This window comes from Cherax quadricarinatus, chromosome 26 (assembly GCF_038502225.1).
Source record: "Cherax quadricarinatus isolate ZL_2023a chromosome 26, ASM3850222v1, whole genome shotgun sequence".
Classification (NCBI taxonomy): Eukaryota; Metazoa; Arthropoda; class Malacostraca; order Decapoda; family Parastacidae; genus Cherax; species Cherax quadricarinatus.
The window spans coordinates 18,914,596-18,941,419 of NC_091317.1; the positions used below are offsets into that span (position 1 = coordinate 18,914,596).

A 26,824-nucleotide genomic window follows, 5' to 3' on the forward strand; every position below is an offset into this window, starting at 1 on the left:
TCCGAGTTTTTTTTCTCATTATGCACTGAGTGCTGCAGGATTTTTTTTATACTGCGCACACTGACCACACAGACCCACTCTTTCATATGTAGGCCTACCAGCTTTCTCTTGCTAGATTTGAAGGCGCTAGAATTTATGAGTACTAGTACGGCACCAACCCTGAAAGGGTTAAAGCTTGTCAGATAACCCTTCTTAAATGCAATATACACTATATAGTAAGTTGCCAACAAATAATCATCATTTATGATCAAGGTAAAAATTTTGGAACTAATTAATTACTTATGAATGCCTATCTGCAGATATACCTGTGACTGGTTTCAAGAGTTTTCCTACTCTTGCAGGTTGGCCATGGGCCAGACTTGTCTGGTACTTGCCTAGTCAACCAGGCTCTTGCTGTTGGCCTGCAAATCTATCACAGCCTGGTTGATCTGGCACAGATAATCCTGATCACTGTAAATATTCAAGAAGTAAAAAAATCTCAGCTATTTTTTCATCAAATGCATTTATACTTTGCATACATTTATTTTATGCATGTCTGGAGACTTTTTTTTTTTTGGGGGGGGGGGGGGGGAAGATCAGCCACAAACTATAGATATAAAAATTCTAATTTTGTAAAGATTGAATTATAAATATTTTTTGGTTAGCTTTTAATCAAATGCACTGATATTTACTGTATTTTCATTTTACACATGAATAGAGTGTTCACATTTGTCTGGTAAAGATTTGTCAAAAAGTGTAAACTATAAAAATTCCATTTGTTATTTAGGGAGAGGCAGGCAGTTGTGTCTAATTGTCAGTAGCTGAGGTGCAGAGCAGTGAAGGCTTACTACTGACTCAGTACCTTCCCTTCCCACTACACAACCCAGTTACACATTATCCTTCACCTATGCCAGCTGCAGACGAAAACTTTAACAGTCTTGTAACTATTCTAGGTTTATTTCTACAATTGTTGAATGTGGTATTCAATGAAACCAGGGAACAGAAGGGGTTTGAACCCATGACAAATTCAAACCTCACCTGCTCTGTGGTTTGTTTGCAATCATGTTATTACGATTTTGTGAGACATGGTATTCAATGGAAAAGTTGTGTAGTGAAAGTATGCTCTTCACTGTTCTGCAGACATCAAAGACAATTTCATTTGGAGTTAATGGGGCCATCACAACTTATGATATATTAAGGATTGGCCCTTCACACCATTAGGAGGACTCATAGCTCATGAGATGTAGCCCTTAAAAGAGCAGTAACAAAAACAAGTCTCCCACACCTTTAGCCCTTAAACTGCCCAAACACAGAACTACGGTCACATGCGTAGCGCTCCGACCTTTATTTTCTCCATCTGAATGCATGTAAAAAAACGTAGATCTACGTTCGGAGCGCTACGCACATCAACGTAGATCGTACCAGATATTTATAGAAATATCTGGTACAATCTATAAGGCAATGTGGTGGTTATTTTTACTAATGTTGATGGCAGTGGTGGGTGTTGGTGACAGCTGAGATTGCCTGTCACATCTATGTACAGATACTGTACAGGGCCACATCCACCCTTGCAATGCATTTCCAGATCAAAAAGCAACAACTACAATGTAAGATATGAAAAACTATTAGTTTTGATGAACTATAAAAAAAAAAAAAACTCGCTTGGCTTTTTAGAGGTGCCATGAACATAACTGTTTTCTCCATATGTTCTTCAGCCTACATCCCATTATTCATGTAAAGCACAGGTTTTCAGGAACCAAACCTATGCAAAGAATGAGATTCTACTGTATAGAGACCAACATTCTGCATGTCAGGGTTTGTTGAGAAATGTGATGGAACTCTGGTTAGCAGCAAGAAGTAATGAGCAGTTTCATCTATATTAAGTTCTTGTAGTACCCTGGAAATGATCAATTCTATGACTGAGGCAAACAGGCTGAAGCCATGGACAAACAAAATATTCTCCAAGGTCAACAGCACACCAAAAACCATTGGGAGGGGCAGAAGCACCTGCAAGCAGGTGGCTATGAGTGAAATACATATTACCTATTCTCGATCTATAGAGAATCATCTCGTAATGACTATTCTTGCTGAAAGAGGACCAAATACTCTTGTCTTGTAAAACTCTATACAACTTATTGCTTGTCTCTAAGGCAATTTCAATCCAGCACTTTTCATAACTACATATGGAACCCATGAAATCACTGTGGCAAGAGTGAAGCACGAAATAGTTTGCCTCAGTATCTGTCCACTCTTTTTTCCCAGATGCAAACAAAATTTTACTCTTGTGCAGGGCATGGAAGCAAGCTAACCACACCTGGATCTTTTGAACCACAGGGTGTATTGGCCAAGGCCAACCAAGGTATACAAAATTCTGAGAAACAGACAAGGTAGAAAAGGTTACACTCTTTAACCCTTTGAGAGGTCCATGCTGTTGTTCTATGGCTTTGAAGCCAGTGTCCATGCTGTAGTACTATGTGATGAGCTCAGCTCACTCAGATAAGCTGTGACTGGTAAATTTGGGCCTAGATAAGAGAGAATAGGTCTATGCAATAAGTGTGCATCATATAAAATAAACCCTGCAGCATGCAGTGCATAATGAGAGAAAAAACTGCTACCTCATTTTTGGCTTAAAACAGCGACTTTGTGGTGTATTTTCATCTGCTTTTCATGGTTGTATTTTCAGTTTCACAGTTTCATTTGGTTGAATAGAAGATATATTATAAAAATAGAGATGATTCTGACTGGTTTTTAGGTCTGAAAACTACATGAAATTGAGCTCATGGCAGCAGAAATGTTCGATTCTTGCCGATGCTCAAGAGTAAACAAATCGCATCACACATCCAATACACGTCAACTGGTCGGTCTAATATGTGTTCATGAGTGCCCTGGTGCTATTTATACAATTACAGTCTCTTCTCACTTAGTGACATACTTGTTTACCAACGACTCAGACTTACAACAGGCTCTCTGACCAGCATGCATACCTAAATAATGTATATTAGAGCTGATTTCCTCAATTCTGTTTATTACAATATAAAGTACACTACTGAATAAACATGTAAAAATATACCAGAAATGTTATAAATGGTGGAAAGGTGACATTAAAACAATATCAAAGATGGTTAACACAAACCCACTACCATTATAGTATGCTCCTCACTTAGCGAAGAATTCATTTACTGAAGTGGGCTTAGGAATGGAACTCCGTCGTTAAGTGAGGAGAGGCTGTATTACAATATTTCTTAACAGTAAATGTTTTGCTTTTTGGAATGAATAAAAATTCTTTGTGAATAAAAAATAAAAAAGTGGGCAAAATCGCCAATGTGTAAATTTCGCTGACGAGGAAAATTCGCGATAGAATAATTTCGTCAATTTTCCATCAAATTTCTTACTTTTTGTTTTGTTACCTTCAGAAAAAGATTCTCTACCATTTCTTAACCCTTTGAGGGTCCAGAGGCCAAATATCAGAGTGACAGCCAGGGTCCAAGAACTTAAAAAATTTTTTTTTTATTTTTTCTTATAAAATGGTAGAGAATCTTTTTCTGAAGGTAATAAAACAAAAAGTGCAAAATTTGATGGAGCACTGACGATATCATGCTCTTGCAAATTTTGATGCGTCAGCAATATTTACGCATCGGCAATTTTGCAGACTTTGACTCCCATTTTTGGCCAATTACATTATTCCAGTCAACCAAATTCTTAACTATTTCACTAGTATTACTTCTATTTTATCAACAGAGCACAAGAAATTGCCCAGTCAACTGTTTCAACTACCCAATAAAGTGACTGGAAATTCATAATTTGGCCAATTTAACACAAAGTTCAAAATATTTCAATTTCAAAATAGGGTCTAGAATAAACAATGCAGGCATTCCTGGCACTAAACTAACATTTTCTCTGTTTGTTAGTTACATTTTCAGGCTTGGGTGGTAAATGCAGCAGCGAGGAGACGGTTGGAGGCAGTGGAGATGTCCTGTCTAAGGGCAATGTGTGGTGTAAATATTATGCAGAAAATTCGGAGTGTGGAAATTAGGAGAAGGTGTGGAGTTAATAAAAGCATTAGTCAGAGGGCAGAAGAGGGGTTGTTGAGGTGGTTTGGTCATTTAGAGAGAATGGATCAAAGTAGAATGACATGGAAAGCATATAAATCTATAGGGGAAGGAAAGAGGGGTAGGGGTCGTCCTCGAAAGGGTTGGAAAGAGGGGGTAAAGGAGGTTTTGTGGGTGAGGGGCTTGGACTTCCAGCAAGCGTGCATGAGCGTGTTAGATAGGAGTGAATGGAGACGAATGATACTTGGGACCTGACGATCTGTTGGAGTGTGAGCAGGGTAATATTTAGTGAAGGGATTCAGGGAAACCGGTTATTTTCATATAGTCGGACTTGAGTCCTGGAAATGGGAAGTACAATGCCTGCACTTTAAAGGAGGGGTTTGGGATATTGGCAGTTTGGAGGGATATGTTGTGTATCTCTATACGTATATGCTTCTAAACTGTTGTATTCTGAGCACCTCTGTAAAAGCAGTGATAATGTGTGAGTGTGGTGAAAGTGTTGAATGATGATGAAAGTATTTTCTTTTTGGGGATTTTCTTTCTTTTTTTTTGGGTCACCCTGCCTCGGTGGGAGACGGCCGACTTGTTGAAAAAAAAAAAAAAAAAAAAAAAAAAAAATAATGAATTTCTATTCACACCAAAAAATGGAAGATATGCTGTTATGCAATATTGTAATAATTGTATGAATAATATCAGCACATTCGTGAACATATATCAGATCCACTAGCTGATGCGTATTAGACGCGTGACATCATTTGTTTACTCTTGAACATCTGCAAAAATTTAACTTTTCTGCTAATTTGAACTCAGTTTCAAGCCCCCATCTCTATTTCTGTAATATATCTTCCATTCTATCAAATGAGACCAAAAAATCATGAATACAACTGCTAAAAACATACGAAAAAACACTGCAAATTTGCTGTTTTAATAAAAAATTACGGTCGCAATTTTTTCTCATTATGCACCGTGTGTTGCAGAATTTGCTTTATGTGGTGCACACTTACATCATATATGTATTCTCTCATATCTAGGCCCAAATTTACCACTCACAGCTTATGAGTGAGTTGAGCTCATGGCATAGATCTACGGCTTGGACCCTGGCTTCAAAACCGTAGATCTACAGGACGGACCCTGAAAGGCTTAAGAAAAAATAACTTTTTTTTGAAAATTCTTGAACCCTCTGGACAAATTTCAGATAGGGGGTCTAGACCTTTTTGCTGTCCAGATCCCTAAAATTAATATTTCTTGTGTTGTCCACTTAACAAAAAAAAAAAAATCTGAAATGGTAGAAAACCTTTTTCTGAAGGTAATGACACCAAATGTATGAAATTAGATGAACAACTTATGGAACTGCATAGGCACAAAGTTTGCGTTCTCAACATAATTTATACCTAGGCGATTTTGACAAGTTTGTGTCCCATTTTCAGCCAATTCCACTGTTCCCATCAACCAAACTCTTAGCTATTTCACTAGTATGCCTTCTAATCTATTGACTGAGCAGAAGAGATCACCCATTCAACTACCCTATAAACTGCACAGTAGGTAATTTAGCCAATTTTACACAAAATTAAAAAATACCAAATTTAAAATAGAGTACAAAATAAACAATGCAGTCATTCTTGGTACTACAACATTTCCTCTGTTCATTAATTACATCTCCTGGCCCTTCCTATATTACACTTGCCTTCCATTTTGAATTCATAATCATACAATATAGAAGATTTACTCTTTCTCGGATAATAAAATATAACAAGGAATGATTTGTCATGGTTGATGGTGTGTCCCAATAATTGAACGAGTCTTATTAAAACAATCCCATAAAATAGACCAGGGGGTGTAGCGGGGCCTTACCTGTCCTCAGGAAAATTGGAAAAAAATAGAATATTTCCACTACTCTGAGCTCAACCAAATCATCTCTATTTCAGTAGTATGCCTTCCATTCCATCAAATGATACCAAGAAACAGCCCATAAAACAATCCAAGAAAACACCTCAAAATTGATATTTTAAACTATAAACATACTTTTCCAATCATGCACCACGTACATCAGGATTTTTTTTTAGACTGCACACTCATCACACAGACCCAATCTCTTACATCTATGCCAAAATTTACTGCTTGCAGCATATCTGAGTGAGCTGAGCTCATGACTTAGAACAATGTCAAAGACCCTGGCCTCAATGACATAGTTCCATGTGACAGCCACTGAAAGGATTAACAGGGATGTAACAGAGTATGGTTGGAAATTTCACATGTAAATGAACAACAGGTACACCAGAAAATACCACTTACACATAAGTAAATAAACAGAATGACCTAAACAATGACAGTAAAGGTAGACAACACACAGGTTACAAAGTTATAACTATTTCACACCAGTCAATCAAAAGTTAAGAGGTGATACGAAGAGCTAGAGCTCATTCCCTGCAAATTCAAATACTTAATTGCATGAACATATTTACTATGAAATTAAATGTTACAGGTTAAGATGTTCAACCATACTATTTACACACTTACTCCACGAACAGCTTCACTGATCGTCATTTTCCTTGGAGATTCCCCATCCATCTGTGCACATGCTGAATACAACATCATTTCTGTGTTGGCAACCTTTAGGAAAAAATAAAAACTGATGAAACCAAGCAACATGTGACAATTAAATATGCGAGAGGTGGCACAGAAATTATCAAACAAAGAAAGAATATTGGTAAATAGTTTTAGCAGTCCTGCCAAGTGAATGTAAAACGAAAGCCTGTAATTGTTTTACATGATGGTAGGATTGCTGGTGTCCATTTTTCTGTCTCATAAATATGCAAGGTTTCAGGTACGTCTTGCTACTTCTACTTACACGTAGGTCACACTACACATACATGTACAGGCATATATATATATATATATATATATATACACACATCCCTCTGGGTTTTCTTCTATTTTCTTTCTAGTTCTTATTCTTGTTTATTTCCTCTTATCTCCATGGGGAAGTGGAATAGAATTCTTCCTCCGTAAGCCATGCGTGTTGTAAGAGGCGACTAAAATGCCGGGAGCAAGGGGCTAGTAACCTCTTCTCCTGTATATATTACTAAATGTAAAAGGAGAAACTTTCGTTTTTCCTTTTGGGCCACCCTGCCTTGGTGGGATACGGCCGATGTGTTGAAAGAAAGAAAGTTTTAGCAGTCTCAGAAAACTTAATAACAGACAAGATTCAGTTAACACTGCAATTAAAACCAATCAAAATACTTCTCAATGAAACCTTCAAAACTGAAGTTATCCTGAAATTAATTTATGAAAAAGAAACTACTATACCACAGAGCCCTTGCCTACTATTTTGTTACTTGAAATCTACCAAATGATGCAATCTATATAAACAAGCTTACTTTTGATTGATGTATGACTGATTTTTTTAATAAAGCTTGTCAGAGAAAACCAATAACAAATTCTTTATTGGAAAATCAATAACTTATATGAAAAATAGTTTCAGGCTCTGGTATATGGGAAAGACATACAGCAGAGGACTTGGAAGCCCATACCAAGGCTATGTACTGAGAACTAGCTATTTCTACCTGGTCTAAGGACTACTGTGTATTATCTAGATGTGCAAGTCAAGGACAGAAAAGTAAAAGCTCTCTCCACACCCTTCATTTCTTTTGGTCACTGCCTGAATGAAAACAGGGAAAAATATACTATACCATATTGGAAAAATGGCATGGAATTTACAGGAGAGGTGCAAGTGGATGGAAAACATGGGCTACAACTACCTCTACTTAATCAGCATTCTTTCTATCTTAAACTATTTGTTACTCCACTGTCACTCACAGAGCTGTGTGTAGCAGTAGTTCTACTTCTGGTTACCAGCAACTGTGCCATGACTATTATAACTCTCTATGTCTACTGCTACTATCATTAATGACTAACCTCAATGTAAAATGTTCGTCTTGATGCAAATATCAACAAATTAAAAAAATCACTCTTTGCTGCTTTTAGCCAGGTGGGTCAAATACAATTTACATATATGTAGGGGAAGGAAGGCGGGGTAGGGGTCGTCCTCGAAAAGGTTGGAAGGAAGGGGTAAGGGAGGTTTTGTGGGTGAGGGGCTTGGACTTCCAGCAGGCGTGCATGAACGTATTCAATAGGAGTGAATGGAGATGAATGGTATTTGAGACCTGACGAGCTGTTGGAGTGTGAGCAGGGTAATATTTAGTGAAGGGATTCAGGGAAACCGGTTATTTTTATATAGCTGGACTAGTCCTGGAAATGGAGCGTACAATGCCTGCACTCTAAAGGAGGGGTTCAGGATATTGGCAGTTTGGAGGGATATGTTGTGTATCTTTATACACGTATCACACTATGTAAAAACTCTATGCACATAAAGGGCCCTAAAATATGGAATTCATTACCAGAATATATTAAAGTAACCCAGTCTGAAAATCAGTTTAAGACTCTTCTCAAAGCCACTTAATCACCCTAGACTAAATGCTAAATATTCAATACACACATACTCACCTATGTACTCCCACATCATAACTTCAACAATCACTTTGAACCTCTTATCCATTGTTGACAGGAATATAATTGAACCACTGTTTTTCACAATAAGCATTTTAGACTATATGAATATATCCTTTGTCTTATACAAATTTAATTCACTTATAATTAATAACCTACTGTTCAACTATGAAATAATTACTGTCCTACTGTACAACTAGGATAAAATCCTTAGTATTAAGTAGTCTGTAAGCCAATAATGTTAAGTTGGCCCATAATGCCTAGGCATAATAGAGGCTCTCTTTGCATTGCAACCCACTATTGTAAATACAAAATCTCAATGTACTGTTTGCAAAGACATAAATAAATAAATAAATAAATAATATGCTTCTAAACTATTGTATTCTGGGCACCTCTGCAAAAACAGTGATTATGTGTGAGTGAGGTGAAAGTGTTGAATGATGATGAAAGTATTTTCTTTTTGGAGATTTTCTTTCTTTTTGGGTCACCCTGCCTCGGTGGGAGATGGCTGACTTGTTTAAAAAAAAAAAAAAAAAAAAGTATGACTATATTCAGTGATTACACTGGGCAATAAAAAATTTTTTTTGACTGCAAATTTGGGTATGCAGATTCCAAATCTGAAGTGAGAATTGACCCAGCATGTCAGAAACTTTATAAAAAAAAATTAGGCTATTTTATTACAAAATCAAGCACAATGATGAATAAAAAAGTTACTGACTTATTGCCAGCTCATAAGAAATCCTCAAAATATATCATTTAAAACATTTAAAAAAAAAGTGATCTGTAATTCCTCTACCATTATTCATTAAAATATCAAGCACCAGTGTCACAGCCATGGGCGAGGGATGGGGGCTAAATCCCAGTTGCAAATAATTTTAATTTATTTTTTTCAATAAATGGATAATCTTCACTATATTATATTGACTAGTGACCACAAAACTACAATAGTTTAAAGAAAGTTCACATACAAGCTCAAAATCACATGCCTAAACTTTAAAGGCTATTTAAGCTCCTTAGAATAAAATACTGAATTAAGCTCCTCCCCCACTGAAATTCTTGCTGTGCTGTCAAGCACATTGTGTAAATCCATAGCTGTCATTTGTGCATTCTGTTTATTTGTGGTCAGAAGTACTCAAATAAGTGAAAAATTCATTGAAATTTTTCACCAACTAAAAATTCTTACAAGTTAGGAAAGTTTTAATTTCCAATTCAAAACCAGCATACAGTATGTGAATTAGACTAAAACATGCACTTTTACCTCAGCAGCAAATTTTTGGTTGTCCAATGTTATAAAAGCAAAGTTAAAATACAGACATAATAAACACCAAAAGACTAAGCCTGCTTCAATATACTGTATCATAATTTAGTGAGATATTACTGACCTGATCAAACTTGTTGTGGGTCTTGTCGTCAGGATCACAGAAGTGTTCAATCTCGGCCATTGTAAATTCTCTTACCCTGAGAAGACCAGAACGCGGTGAAATTTCATTACGATACGCATTGCCCACCTGTTAAATGAGGTAATTGTTGATATTTTTCAAGTGTTTTATTTATTAATTAAAAGAAATGGTGCTGGAAAGCAATGAAAAAATGGGATACTTTGCAATTATATAAGTGTGACAACTCACACTTACCAGACATTAAAACAAGCCAGAGATAAATACCATACATGAGGGAGAAAAGCTAGTGTTAGATTAATCTGGGTGGATGTGTCAGCAGATCTGTTTGTGAATGACAAGATGAATTGTAGAACTAACAAGGAAAAGGATATAGTTTGGTGCTGAGGAGTCTGTGGAAAAAAAGTTTGTCAATGGATGCAAAAAAAAAGAAAATATAATGTACAGTATTAGAATACAGTGGTGCATGGTCACTGAATGCTGCTGTCAAGAGGCTTGAGGCAGCTGTGCCATATTTGAGATCAGTGTGTGGCGTGAACATAGTGTAAGTGTAATAAGTGAGTAAGTGATGAAATTTACAAGACTGTGTAACTCAGTAAACAAAGGTGGTACTGTTGAGATATTATCTCTTAGGAAGGACAGAACAAGATAGGTTTAATAAGGTTAAATAAGTCTGAGGTGGATGGAAAGTAGTGTCAGGATATACTAAGAGCTGGAGAGGCTATAAAGGAGGTTTTGAAGGTAAAGGCTTCAGCATTCAATGTGTTAATTCAGAGTAAAAAAAGATGCTTTTTTTGAAAATTACTTAATTTTGGAGTGTGAGCAAGGAAACACACATGAAGGGCTTTAAGAAAACCAATTAGCTGAATTTACATCCATATTTCCTCGTGGAAAACAGATCATTGAGGAAACTTGGAGTGAATATGAGGAGAAACATCGAAGGAGAGCAAGTTAGTATACAGACTGAATCAACCAGAGTCTACAGTTCTTCAATGGGCAGATGTCACGGAACATCCAAAATAAAGTGACTCGTACCCTTGTCACCAGCCCAACAAGTCCCGGTATGAGTGCAATGGAACATTTACAAGAATATAACATCTTCCTCACACCACCAACCTTGGAGCCCAACACAGTACACCAATAAGCCCAGGGCTAATAGAAATGTATATGCATGTAACCACTAGAGATATATGAAACAGCCTAGGACCAAAATGGTGAGCAATCCCCAGTAAATGTTTGACTGGCCAAATACATTATACTGCATACTACCAGCAGGCCAAGCACAACCATAATCACTCTATGATACCCAAACTTCTCACTTTACAAAAGCAGACCATGAACCCAAATCTAAAACCTGCAAGTGTGGACTGCAAATATTTGAGTCAAAACCAAAATAGTATATAACTCGTAGATTAAAATGGAGCAATGCATGTCAATCCAATTAATTCAGGTATGGTCAACACCAAATCTCTATCTACTCACCAAAGAAATGTTTTACCCACAAAAACAGCAGCAAACTCAATTTCCAGGTAAGTGTAAAGAGTTCATATGTGGGTCATCTGCATGGAAAATGTACAGGGAAACCTTGACAAGTTAAATCATAGCTTATGCTGTCCAGGACAGCAATAAAGACCACAAACTTACCAACATGGAAAGGGCTCTATCTTTAGAAAATGTAGATGAAAGACCTGATACTAGCAAGACTATGATGATTTGTAATCTTCCTAATTTTTTTTTGTTGCCTTTCTACTGTAAAACCTGCCTACTACAAAAGGCTTTAGGCCCCAACAATATCAGATCAACTGTGGTGTTCCTGTACTGTAAAGCAACACCTTCAAGAATGAATCCTATCACTTTTGGTGTAGAACCAACTTATGACAGAGTAGAGAAAGTACATAAAATACCAACATGGTAGATAAAAGACACAAATGCAGTACAATGCAATCCTTTATTAGCAGCTTTTCACCCATGATAAAAGCACTTTCAAGTGACTTAAGAAGCCACTGCATGGGCAAAACATTGTCAATAAAGGATCACATTATAGTGCATCTGAGTCTGTATCCATTATGTCAGAGTAACTGTTGTAGAAAAATATATACTCGTAAGAGCCAATCAGGTAAAATAAGCTCTTCCTCAACTGCTCTAGTTAACAATAGTTTGTGGTCTACGTAATGGTGTCTACAGAAAAATCTGCAAACTTTATGGAAAAATTAAAACTAAAACATCTCTTAATGGGACTCAAATCACAACAGATTTCACTGCAATTGCCACTGATTGATAAATATTTACACATTCAAACAAACATGCAGACATGTTTACAACATACAATCATAAGCACACAAATGACATACATAACATACATACATGAATATGATCAAGGAGGGAAAGTTATTGGAAAATGAACACCCAACTGAATCACAGACATCAGGATGAAATTTCCTCAATTTCATAGTAAAGAAGTAAAACAAGCTAACCAAAAATACAGCAGAAGGAAATTCCATACAAGGGTTCCAACAAATATAAAAGAGATAGAGCTCAACCTCTACTCCCTACCAACTTAAACAGCTAATTACAGAACATTAAACTTGGCTAAGGCTTATTTAGGGCATATATCCACTTACTTGTGCACAAGCAAAAGGTAGCTTTCCCTGATTATATTCCAGCAACCGTTTAAAATTGACAAAAATTCCCTGAGCTGTCTCTGGTCTCAAGTACCCCTTTAGATTACCTGCAAGAAAAATTTTTCAAACATAAATTTTTTCCAGCCATTTCAGTTTACAAGCTATAATTAGGATTTTTTACAGAATGTTTGGCAACAAAATATGTAACATATTAATGGAAGAGCAAATTTGCAGATTTGCAAGGTGTTCTTTCTCTCTTTCCTCCCTAGAAGCTCATCACTAGTAATCTCTTCTCTAAATCACTTGCAAAGGCAATAGCTCCAAAAGAAATTTCTCGCTTATCACAAATTATATACACTGATGGATCTAAGCAGGAGTTTACTGGCACGGCTGCATCTGCTCTTGTTGCCATCTCCCTAGATAAGAATGACAGAAACTATGTTGAGTTAGTACCTGTCTTAACTCCTTTTAAAAACACCCAAAGTATTCATTCAATGACACTAGCTGACCTTTTTATCCTTGTATTTTCATTTTTTTTTTTTTTGCTCTTTATTATATACATTTCTTATCTCACCAATACATAGCTATCATAGAATTAGAAAAATTCCAACAATGTGTAATGCAAGGTATGGCACAGTGTTGGGGTAGAGTAAGTAGATGGGAGTGAACTGAGAATTAAGTTCATCAAAACCACTACAGGCACCTGTGCTAGTGCTTTCTTAATTAAGTCAGTGCAGTCTGTTTCATATACTGATGCAACCTCTGCTAGATACACATTTCCTTAATCATGTGTTACCAGTGAATTTGTTACTTACTGAAAAATGAATTCTTAATTTCAGCTATTATTATTATATTTAAAAAACATGCACCAAACCTGTTCTCACAATGGCTGGACAGATGATCGACAAACACTTGGTCGACAGACAGTTAACCAAAGGACAATTGACCAAATGGATATTGCACTAACAGCCATCTGGCCGAATGGATAATTAGGTTAGGTTAGATGATGAATGCCAGTTCGGCCACATATCCACTTGGTGAAATGTCCATTCATTCAAATGTTTGTCGGCCAAATGTTCAGGAGCCGTACTCACCTATATGGGGTTGCAGGGGATGTGTTTTACCGCCTGTCCATTCCTCTTAACTTCCTGCTTGTCAGATTTTCACTCTCCTAGCCTTGTGGACCCTATTACGCCTATTCTTAAAATTATGTATGGAGTCTGCCTCCACCACTTTGTCAGTCATTCCACTTATTAACCACTCTGAGATTAAGATATGCTTTCTGATACCCCTATATATGGATCATACAGTGTACTTTCAACAAGTTTCTCATCACTGTCATTACAATTACTCTTGAACATGCATCTGGGCTTAGAAGTATGCCTTTGTCACTAATGGTTTCATAAAAAACAAAGAGACAATACCTTGACTGGAACAATACACAAATAACACACACAGGAAAAAGAAATTTATGACAACGTCATCATAAGTTTTTCTCCTATGTGTGGGTTATTTGTTTATGTTTTCATACACAGTAAAACTGATGTCACATTCAACCCAGTACAAGATATCTATCAGACATACCAGGAATAATTTCCTGCATATCAATGACATGATTCATTAATTCAGCCATAACATCATTGTCTGAACTGTTAATGAAACCTACTAGCAGGCCATATTTTATTCCAAGCATTTTTCAAAGATGCAGCAGGAATGTTGTCCCAGGATTGTGTAGTGTTAACGCATTTTTAATGATGAATTCTTTGTTGAATTTCTCAGTCCCACTATCTTCATCGTTATCAATTCTTTAGCTACTGTCACATTATCTATGCTTTAAACTGCTAATAACACTTTAATCCAAAGCTTGGATCAGAGATGAGCAATACAGTGGCATAAATGATAAAAGGCATTACTTCTTTCTTTCTTTCAACACACCGGCCGTATCCCACCGAGGCAGGGTGGCCCAAAAGAAAAAAACAAAGTTTCTCCTTTCAAATTTAGTAATATATACAGGAGAAGGGGTTACTAGCCCCTTGCTCCCGGCATTTTAGTCGCCTCTTACAACATGCATGGCTTACGGAGGAAGAATTCTGTTCCACTTCCCCATGGAGATAAGAGGAAATAAACAAGAACAAGAACTAGAAAGAAAATCGAAGAAAACCCAGAGGGGTATGTATATATACGCTTGTACATGTATGTGTAGTGTGACCTGAGTGTAAGTAGAAGTAGCAAGACGTACCTGAAATTTTGCATGTTCATGAGACAGAAAAAAGGACACCAGCAATCCTACCATCATGTAAAACAATTACAGGCTTTCGTGTTACACTCACTTGGCAGGACGGTAGTACCTCCCTGGGCAGTTGCTGTCTACCAACCTACTACCTAGCATTACATGCTATCAAATTATCAAGAGGAGGATGAGCAGATGCATTGTCATGCACCAGCATAATGCAATTTTTTAGGGCACCCACTCTGTTGCAATGAGCCTCAAACCCTGGCCTTGGATATCAAATGTTTCCTTAAACATTCCAAGGTATAATCTCAAGTAATCCATGCCTTGCTATTAGCTTCGTGAGTAACTGGTAACATTTTCACACTCCTCAAAGCACATAGGTGTGCCCCTTTTCAAGTCAAACACAAATACAGTAGGGCCCTGTTTTGTGATGTTCCACTAATACAGCAATTTCAAATTAGGACCAAAATTTGCTATATGCCAAGCGGTCTTTCAAATACGGTGAGCCCCACCTGGTTTGTTTACATTCTCTGTGAGCATATCTATTATGTCTGGAAACTTTCCAAAATTTCAAGTGTTTTAAATTATTATTATTATTATAATCAAAAAGAAGCGCTAAGCCACAAGGACTATACAGCGCTGCAGGGCAGGAAGGAAGCGAGGGCATCAGGTGGCAAAAGGGAGATGGATGAGTAATAGGTTACGGATAACAGCGGGGCAGTGGATGGTGAAAGGGTAAAGGGCAGCAAGAGACTGAACTAGAAAGGGCTGAGGGGAGTGCGAAAAGTATCATCCGAGTTTGTGGAGTAAATCAGTCGTTGTCAAGAAGTCAATGAGAGAGTCAGGATTAAAGGAGGGTCCATCAGCAAGAAGGGAAGGTAAAGAGAGAGTAGTAGAACGAAGACGACGTTGGAGGTAAATTCTGCATGCTCGTTGATAGAGAGGGCAGTCTAACAGAATGTGGCTAATCGATACTGGAACTTGACACTGCTCACAGAGAGGAACAGGGTGCCTCTCCATGAGATACCCATGAGTAAGACGAGTGTGACCAATGCAAAGGCGGGACAGAGTGGTCTCCCAACCTCGGCACTGATGACAAGAAGACGGCCAGTAACCTATGCTCGGTTTAATAGAATGAAGTTTGTTACCGAGCAGAGTTGACCAACGTTGTTGCCAACGGGTGCGAAGGTGGGTAGCTATTGCAGCAAAATAGTCCAGAAATGGAACACCTCGATAGGAAATTGGTAGGTCATGTACTGCTGACCACGCAGCAGTGTCTGCCTGTTCATTGCCCTGTACGTCGACATGACCAGGGACCCAACAAAAAACAATATCTTTATGTTTGGTAGAGATACGGCGTAGCCAAAGTTGGATACGGAGAACTAGGGGATGAGATGTATCAAATTTTCGAATAGCCTGTAGAGCACTAAGGGAGTCTGAGACTACTACAAATGATGACACAGGCATAGATGCGATATGAATAAGTGCTGCAAGAATGGCATACAGTTCAGCAGTAAAAATGCTAGCTGAAGATAGTAAATGTCCCCGCACGACGCTGTCTGGAAACACTGCTGCGAATCCGACGCCGTCTGAAGACTTAGAGCCATCTGTGTACACAGCGGTGGCATGAGAATGGGAGTGGAAGTGATCAAGAAAAAGAGAGCGGGAAGCCACCGTAGGCAGTTGAGCTTTCGAGCAAGGGAGTGAGAAAGAACAGACCCGAACAGCTGGAACTTCCCAGGGGGGTAGAGAAAAGTGAGATGCTACATGAACATATAAAGGTGGTAACTGAAGGGAAGACAAGAGTGAATGTAGGCGAAGAGAAAAGGGATGGAGCAAACAGGGGTGGCGAACGAATAAAGAATGTCTACTAATATCGGTGACCATTCTATAAATGGAAGGATTGTGTAGATCGTGAGAGCGTACATAGTAGCGAAGGCAATGGGCATCACGGCGATCAGACAAGGATGGAACATTCGCTTCTGTATAGAGGCTCTCAACAGGGGAAGAGCAAAAAGCACCAAGGCACAAACGTAATCCTTGGTGATGGATAGAGTTAAGGCTAGAGAGAGTAGCAGGAGAGGCTGCGGAATAAATCTGGTCACCATAATCGAGTTTTGATAAAACGAGGGCTGAATGTAGGTGAAGCAGAGTTCGACGATCAGCTCCCCAGGAAAGATGAGCAAGGGTTTTAAGAAGGTTTAGCCGGCTGTGACAAGTTGCCTTCAGAGAGGTTATGTGAGGTTTCCAGGATAACCGACGGTCAAAGAGAAGGCCTAGAAACCTGACTGTATCACGTTCGGGGATACGGGAGCCATAGAGATACAAAGGATGATCGAAGATAACAGAGCGTCTAGTGAAAGTAATTTGGTGAGTTTTGGTACTTGAAAATTTAAACCCATGCGTGGTGGCCCAAGTGGAAACACGGTCGACCGCATGCTGGAGAGAAACTGCAATAAGATGACAGTCAGCGCCTGCACAAGCAATAGCGAAGTCATCAACATAGAGTGATGACCAAATATTGGGTGGAAGAACAGAGGCCAAATCATTTATAGCAAGGAGAAAAAGTGTTGTGCTTAGAACACATCCCTGAGGGACACCTTCAGCTTGGACGAAGTCCGGGGAAAGAACATTATTGACTCGAACACGGAAATGTCTGTCAGTTAAAAAGTTCTTAAGGAAGGACGGTAGATTGCCTCGGAGGCCTAAGGAATGGGCCTGGGCCAAAATATTATACCTCCAAGTTGTGTCATATGCCTTCTCAAGGTAAAAAAATATGGTAATAACTGAGTGATTATTCGCAAAGGCATTACGAACACACGTATCCAAGCGTAGTAAGGGGTCTATGGTAGAACGACCCTTACGAAAGCCATATTGACTAGCGGAGAGACTGTTGTGTGTCTCTAAATACCACATTAAACGTCGATTTACGAGACGTTCCATCACTTTGCAAACTGCACTAGTAAGAGCGATGGGACGATAGTGGGAGGCATCATGTCCTGTAGTACCCGGTTTGCGGAAAGGGAGAACAATGGCAGATTTCCACAGCTGGGGAAGAACTCCTTGTGCCCAAATAAGATTGAAGAGGTGTAAGAGGACTACAAGGGCTGACCGATGTAAATGTTGTAACATACGAATATGAATGTCGTCAGGCCCAGCTGCCGATGATCGGCAAGCTGAGAGCGTTGCCTCCAGTTCTTGAAGTGTAAAAGGCACATTATACTGTTCTTCTCTGAGAGAAGAAAAGTCCAAGGGTACTAACTCTCTGGCAGACTTTGAGGAAAGAAATGAAGGGCATAGATGGAGCCCTCGGGAAATACGGACCAGATGTGTGCCAAGTTCAATGGCAACGTCGAGAGGGTTTGCTACATCAACACCAGCGACTCGTAGAACAGGAGCTGGGTCAGGAGAGTATTTACCACTCAATTTCCTCACTTTTTTCCAGACTGCACTCATTGAAGAAGTAGAGGTGATGGTGGAAACATAGTCTCGCCAACAAGTGCGTTTAGCTTCACGGATGACACGGCGAGCGATCGCACGCTTCTGCTTAAAATCAAGAAGTCTCTCAGCGGTTCTATTGTACTGGTACCTGCCCCATGCAGCAAGTTTCAAACGTACTGCACGAGCACAAGCAGGAGACCACCAAGGCACGCACTTCTGAGAATGCCTGCCTGAGGTTTGGGGTATAGAATGAGAAGCTGCGGTATAAACTGACGTCGAGAAGATGTGTAGGAGCTCATCAATGGAGGATGAAGAAGGAACCTCACTAAAAGCAGTGAGGTGTGAGTAAAGATCCCAATTTGCCCGATCAAATTGCCAGCAAGGGCTACGGAAAGGTGGTGAATAGGAAGGAGAAGTAAGAATGATCGGAAAATGATCGCTGTCATGTAAGTCTGGTAGAACAGACCAGGTGAAGTCTAGTGCAGTGGAGGAAGAGCAGACTGAGAGATCGATGCAAGAGAGAGTATGAGTACGAGGATCAAAATGGGTGGGAGTACCCGTATTTAAAACATGGAGGGGGTGAGAGGCGAGAAAAGCCTCCAACTGAATGCCACGTGAGTCACAATGAAACCCCACCAGAGGGAATGGTGGGCATTAAAATCACCAAGTAACAGAAGTGGTGGTGGTAAGGATGAAACAAGAAAGGCAAAGTCTGGGATAGAAAATGCTCGAGAAGGAGAGAGATACGTATAAAGAACATATTGTAAACCACTTATTCAAGTGGATACGGGCTGCAGTGTAATGCAGCGAGGTATGGACAAATAGTTGACAGTACGGTATATCATTGCGTAGAAGAAGGGCACTTTCATTAAAGGTTCCATCTGAGAAAGGATCCGAAGAATACAATAAATTATAGCCTGAGATAGGTTGGAAAACAGCCGAGTGTAATTTTGGTTCTTGTAAGCAAGCACCAACAGGGGAAAACCTGGAAAGCAACATCTGAAGCTCACCCCGATTACCCCTGAGGCCACGGATATTCCACTGTAAATAGGCCATGATTGGCGATGAAGAAAATATCAGGAATCTGTAGGTAAAGGCACCTACGGACTAGAGGGGTTAGAAAAGTCAACGTGTGGTGGCATTGGAAGACGTTCAAGTAGCGAAGGAACGGAGCGTTGCGAAGAATGGGGTTGTGAAGATGGAGGAGAGGGAAGAGAAGGAACAGGAAGTGAATCAGTGTCCATTGAAGGTTTAGTCTCTGCAATATATTCTGAAATGGCTTCAAGTGTTTCTGAATTCAAAGATGTATGGGAGACCATATTGGAGATAGAAGGAGGAGGGTGAGTAAAGATTGGGACAGTAATGGACTGTACCAAAGTAGAGGGGGAGGGAAGAGTGTAAGGGACTGGAGATGAAGTGTGGGGGGGGGGGACAGAAGAGGCAGAAACCTGGGAGGTGGCAGAAGAGGGAGACTCTTGGGAGGGAACGGGGGTGGAAGGCATAGTACGAGGAGGAGGGTGAATCTCCACACTTGTAATAGAGCCAGAGAGAGGGGAAGAACTAGGTACAGAGACTGGAAAGGTAAAGTGTGGAGGTGGAAGAAGGGAAGGAAGGGGCAAAGAAGATTTGAGCAATGTGGATTTTTTGGACTTCTGAGTAGAGGGGCGATTGGTATTAGGTGTCGTACGAGGTCTTGTCGATACTGGGGCTTGTGAGGAAGGACGCGAAGATGTGAGAACAGTCTGAGTTGTAGTCGGGACGTCAGAGCCAAGGACAGCAAAAGGATTAGATGCCGTAGTGGCTATGGGAGGGGTAACAACAGGAGGCTGCAGAAGATGGGACCCCAGAAGTGGGGGGATGTTTGGAAACACGAGAATAAGAAACACTGGGTAGTCTCCCTTGGAGGCGGAGATGAGTAACTGCCATAGCATAAGGGAGATCTTCTGCCTCTTTGAGGCAACGGATTTCACGTTCATTTAAGTAGACCTGGCAACGGCGGGAGTACGAAGGGTGAGCTTCATTACAATTAAGGCAAGATGGAGGTTGACTGCAAGATGTATTAGAATGGTCGTCGGCACCACAGACTGGGCATTCGGCCATAGATCTGCAATATTTCGCTGGGTGACCAAAACGCCAGCAATTTCTACATTGTTGTGGTGTAGGTATCACCTTTCGAACTTGTAACTGATGTCCCGCGACATATACAGAGGACGGGAGTTCTCGGCTGTCAAAAGTTAAACGAGCCACATTGCAAGGGTAACGTCTCCGCCCCCGGGCAGGAAGGACATAAGTGCCTACTTTGAGGATTGGGAGATCCTGGAGTTCCAGCTGTTCAAAAATGTCATTGCCACATGACTGGAAATTCTGTTGGACTATGGTATGGGGCAGAATGACAGTACCACTACAAGAATTGAGAGAAAGATGTTTTTCAACAGCGATAGGAGTAGTATCGATATTCGAAAGGAGAGAAAGATCATGAGCTTGGGTAGCATTCTGGACAGTGACGATGCGCGTACCACTCTTGAGAGCATGAAGTGAAATATCTCTGCCAACATGACGCAGGAGCGCTTTGCCAATACTATGGTCAGAAAGGTAGGCAGAAGATGAAGTCGGTCTTAAAGTAAAGAATTTAGTCCATTGTGTGGTCCGAAACTGAGCGTGGAGAGGGAGTGCTTGACGAGTCGGTCTTTTCCGAGTAGAATGGGAAGGTAACGAAGGAGCATCATCAGGAGATTGACGTTGGCGTTTAGGAGTAGGACCGGAGTTGGTCCGGCGTGAAATGGGCGGGCGATTCGAAAACTGCCGTACCGTAGAGGGAGAAGCCGGAAGCATAGTCAAAGGAGAGCGGAGTTCACACAAATCGAAGGAGTCAGTTGAAGCCCCAGTACCTGAAGCGGGTGAGGAAACAGCACCAGCAAGAGGTACAGGGGCATCAGGAGTGTCCGAAGAGTGGTCTAAACACAAGGCAGGGTCAGAATGGGGTGCGGTATCAAGAAGGGGCCCGGGGGTAGTGGGTTCATGGACTAGGGCTGCCATGGTTAGGTTACTCCTTTGCTTTTTTTTTTTAAGAAAAAAAAGAAAGAAGAAAATAAAATAAAAATAAAAAATAGAATAAAAAAAGGGGGGAGCAGGGAGGAATAGTTCCCAGGAGGAATGAAAGGGCCGGAAATCTCCCTCCGCGCCCAAGAGGACCTCAACACCGCTAGTAGCGCAGATGCAGCATGGAACCCGTGCCATACCCTACCCTTCATGCCAGTAAACCAGCAATCCGGGATAGCAACCTCACATCTGCCGAGCTACCCCGGTGGACAAAAGAGAGGGCGGCCGGATATCCGCCACAAAGCATACCTCCTTCGGCCACCACCCTCGGAATCCGAAAGGTGGCTTCCAAAGATACACCCGTCGCCCGAAAGACACCCAAAGCTACTCCGGGATACTGGAGAGGGATCGGGACATCCCCAGGCAATCCAGATTCCATGGCAAACTACGCCACCGCCAAGAACCTCAACGGAATGGGATGGACCCCGGTGTCCTTTCCCCTACCTAGGAACTAGCGCGCCTGTGGGAGAAATCCCAAAGGTCAAAAAGAGGAAGGGCAAAAGGGAGGGGTGAGGAGGAGGAGGAATGGAAAAAGGGGAGGATGGGATAGGGGAGGGGAGAATGGAGGGTAATTAGGTTCGGTCTGAGGAAGAAGACCGACAGGGCTAATTCCTCAGACCAAGAGCCTCTTCACCACGCCAAGGAGCCCCCCTTGAAGAGGTCAAGTGTTTTAAAGTTATTGCATATTTTATATGTACTGTGATAATTATATTTATGTGTACCTGTACCTAAATATACTTACACACTCTGCTGGCATGCAGGTACACATTAAAATCGCTAAGAGTCTCTCTACTCATGACGCCATTGTAATAATAAGCTCTCTTGGGCACATTAAATGTCTTATTTTATGTTAATATAGACATTTTCATTAATCCAACTGTGATATTTTCTTTAAAATTATATAAGAAACATGTTACACAGCATATAAACATTATACATATACCCACAGAATAAAAATTGACATGTGAGATTTGTTTACAAAGCGGCTTTGTAGGAGTGTCAGAAGAATTACGTTTTCTCTAGTCAAACACTGGGGGATAACTGTAGATAAATATTCCTTTCATATGCCTTCACTCTATACATAGCAGTTCACAACCCTTGTGGGTTTAGCACTTATTTTTTATTATGATTATAATAATAATAACATAAGAACATAAGAATGGAGGAACACTGCAGAAGGCCTATTGGCCCATACAAAGCAGGTCCTTATCAAAACGACCTCTACCCAAGGCTACACGAGAATTTACTCCCATACCCAAGACACCTATCAAACCCAGCCCATCCCACTCATATATTTGTCCAATCTCTTTTTAAAGCTACCCAAGGTTCTAGCCTCGATCACCCTACTGGGAAGATTGTTCCACGCATCCACAACTGTTCGAAAACCAGTGCATACCTATGTCCTTTCTAAATCTAAATTTATCCAACTTATATCCATTATTTCTGGTTCTTACCTGGTTCGACACCCTCAGTACTTTACCTTTGTTTATGCCCATCATCCACTTATACACTTCGATGATATCTCCCCTCATTCTACGCCTCTCCAGAGTGGAGATTCAAGGCTCTAAGTCTATCCTCGTATGGGAGATTCCTTACACAGTAAATCATTTTAGTCGTTCTTCTCTGTATGTTCTCCAATGAGTCTATATCCATCCTGTAGTAAGGAGACCAAAACTGAGTGGCATAATCTAAATGAGGCCTCACTAGTGATGCATAGAGCTATAAAATAACTTTTGGACTATTGAGATAAATCCTAGTAATCTGTTAGCTTTGTTGCACACACTTAGGCACTGCTGTCTTGGCTTTAGATTTCTGCTTACCATAACTCCCAAGTCTTTTTCACATTCTTTATGATCAAGCTCTACTTCACCTAGTTTATAGCTTCAAGAGTTATTTTCATTAGCAAGGACTAGTACCTTACACTTATCCACAAATTTAATTTCATCTGCCATTTTTCAAACCAAGACATTAATTTGTCCAAATCCTCCTGGAGTTCATTGGTATCCTTCTCAGAATGAATCATATGGCCTATCTTTGTATCATCAGCAAATTTGCTCATGTCACTCATAATCCCTTCATCAAGGTCATTAATGTAAATTATGAACAAGAGACGGCCTAAAAATGATGGTAGGATTGCTGGTGTCCTTTTTTCTGTCTCATGAACATGCAAGATTTCAGGTACGTCTTGCTACTTCTACTTACACTTAGGTCACACTACACATACATGTACAAGCACATATATACACACCCCTCTGGGTTTTCTTCTATTTTCTTTCTAGTTCTTATTCTTGTTTATTTCCTCTTATCTCCATGGGGAAGTGGAACAGAATTCTTCCTCCGTAAGCCATGCGTGTTGTAAGAGGCAACTAAAATGCCGGGAGCAAGGGGCTAGTAACCTCTTCTCCTGTATATATTACTAAATGTAAAAGGAGAAACTTTCGTTTTTCCTTTTGGGCCACCCCGCCTCGGTGGGATACGGCCGGTGTGTTGAAAGAAAGAAAGACGGCCTAAAACTGATCCTTGTGGAATGCCACTACTGACTAATCCCCACTCAGATTTGACCCCATTAATGGAAACCCTCTGCTTTCTGTTGGTAAGCCATGCTTCTATCCATGCTAGAACTTTACCTCCTGTTACAAAAAAATGCGATTTCTAATAAGCATAGAGATCTCCAGTGAATACTAGAAAGGACTGCCCTTCTAGCATCCAGCCTGTTACTGGGCTTTCGTAACAATTAGTCAGTATCCTGGTCCAATTATCCATTAGAATTCAATAATAATTATTAGTGCTTCAGGATTATAACTGGTAGGCTACTAACTAAAGAAATTAAAATTTAATAAATTTATTAATAACAGTCTAGAGGTATAAGATCAAAGTAAATTAATCAAAATCAAAATAATAATAATAATCACTTCTCTTGTGTACAGTATTATTGTGCTGAAGGCACATATCACATATTAATGTCTTAAGTACCATCTGGTACATTAACATTTAATAATACAATTTTTTTTTTTTTTCAACAAGTCGGTCGTCTCCCACCGAGGCAGGGTGACCCAAAAAAGAAAGAAAATCCCCAAAAAGAAAATACTTTCATCATCATTCAACACTTTCACCACACTCACACATTATCACTGCTTTTGCAGAGGTGCTCAGAATACAACAGTTTAGAAGCATATACGTATAAAGATACACAACATATCCCTCCAAACTGCCAATATCCCAAACCACTCCTTTAAAGTGCAGGCACTGTACTTCCCATTTCCAGGACTCAAGTCCGACTATATGAAAATAACCGGTTTCCCTGAATCCCTTCACTAAATATTACCCTGCTCACACTCCAACAGATCATCAGGTCCCAAGTATCATTCGTCTCCATTCACTCCTATCTAACATGCTCATGCACGCTTGCTGGAAGTCCAAGCCCCTCGCCCACAAAACCTCCTTTACCCCCTCTTTCCAACCCTTTCGAGGACGACCCCTACCCCTCTTTCCTTCCCCTATAGATTTATATGCTTTCCATGTCATTCTACTTTGATCCATTCTCTCTAAATGACCAAACCACCTCAACAACCCCTCTTCTGCCCTCTGACTAATGCTTTTATTAACTCCACACCTTCTCCTAATTTCCACACTCCGAATTTTCTGCATAATATTTACACCACACATTGCCCTTAGACAGGACATCTCCACTGCCTCCAACTGTCTCCTCGCTGCTGCATTTACCACCCAAGCTTCACATCCATATAAGAGTGTTGGTACTACTATACTTTCATACATTCCCTTCTTTGCCTCCATAGATAACGTTTTTTGACTCCACATATACCTCAACGCACCACTCACCTTTTTTCCCTCATCAATTCTATGATTAACCTCATCCTTCATAAATCCATCCGCCGACACGTCAACTCCCAAGTATCTGAAAACATTCACTTCTTCCATACTCCTCCTCCCCAATTTGATATCCAATTTTTCTTTATCTAAATCATTTGATACCCTCATCACCTTACTCTTTTCTATGTTCACTTTCAACTTTCTACCTTTACACACATTCTCAAACTCATCCACTAACCTTTGCAATTTTTCTTTAGAATCTCCCATAAGCACAGTATCATCAGCAAAAAGTAACTGTGTCAATTCCCATTTTGAATTTGATTCCCCATAATTTAATCCCACCCCTCTCCCGAACACCCTAGCATTTACTTCTTTTACAACCCCATCTATACATATATTAAACAACCATGGTGACATTACACATCCCTGTCTAAGACCTACTTTTACCGGGAAGTATTCTCCCTCTCTTCTACACACCCTAACCTGAGCCTCACTATCCTCATAAAAGCTCTTTACAGCATTTAGTAACTTACCACCTATTCCATAAACTTGCAACATCTGCCACATTGCTCCTCTATCCACTCTATCATATTCCTTTTCTAAATCCATAAATGCAATAAAAACTTCCCTACCTTTATCTAAATACTGTTCACATATATGCTTCAATGTAAACACTTGATCTACACATCCCCTACCACCTCTGAAGCCTCCTTGCTCATCCGCAATTCTACATTCTGTCTTACCTCTAATTCTTTCAATTATAACCCTACCGTATACTTTTCCTGGTATACTCAGTAAACTTATTCCTCTATAATTTTTACAATCTCTTTTGTCCCCTTTCCCTTTATATAAAGGGACTATACATGCTCTCCGCCAATCCCTAGGTACCTTCCCCTCTTTCATACATTTATTAAACAAAAGTACCAACCACTCCAACACTATATCCCCCCCTGCTTTTAACATTTCTGTCATGATCCCATCAGTTCCAGCTGCTTTACCCCCTTTCATTCTACGTAATGCCTCACGTACCTCCACCACACTTACATTCTGCTCTTCTTCACTCCTAAAAGATGGTATACCTCCCTGGCCAGTGCATGAAATTACCGCCTCCCTTTCTTCCTCAACATTTAAAAGTTCCTCAAAATATTCTCGCCATCTACCTAATACCTCCCTCTCCCCATCTACTAACTCCCCTACTCTGTTTTTAACGGACAAATCCATACTTTCCCTAGCCTTTCTTAACTTGTTTAACTCACTCCAAAATTTTTTCTTATTTTCATTAAAATTTCTTGACAGTGCCTCTCCCACTCTTTCATCTGCTCTCCTTTTGCACTCTCTCACCACTCTCTTCACCTTTCTTTTACTCTCCATATACTCTGCTCTTCTTCTAACTCTTCTGCTTTGTAAAAACCTCTTGTAAGCTACCTTTTTCTCTTTTATCACACCCTTTACTTCATCATTCCACAATCACTCTTCTTTCCTCCTGCCCCCACCCTCCTATAACCACAAACTTCTGCCCCACATTCTAATACTGCATTTTTAAAACTATTCCAACCCTCTTCAACCCCCCCCCCACTACTCATCTTTGCACTAGCCCACCTTTCTGCCAATAGTCGCTTATATCTCGCCCGAACTTCCTCCTCCCTTAGTTTATACACTTTCACCTCC

General features: G+C 40.0%; 1 protein-coding gene across 4 annotated transcripts in view; it reads right to left on the bottom strand.

Annotated features, from left to right (window-relative positions):
• GlyRS (glycine--tRNA ligase) overlaps positions 1-26,824 on the bottom strand; it is a 121,882-nt gene that overhangs the window by 25,942 nt on the left and 69,116 nt on the right. For all 4 annotated transcript variants that reach the window (XM_070088848.1, XM_070088847.1, XM_070088849.1 and 1 more), the window contains 3 exons: positions 12,553-12,659; positions 9,917-10,042; positions 6,546-6,638 (listed from right to left, as the gene is read on the bottom strand). In XM_070088848.1, the coding sequence (XP_069944949.1) occupies positions 6,546-6,638; positions 9,917-10,042; positions 12,553-12,659 (326 nt within the window). The remainder of the gene's footprint in view (positions 1-6,545; positions 6,639-9,916; positions 10,043-12,552; positions 12,660-26,824) is intronic.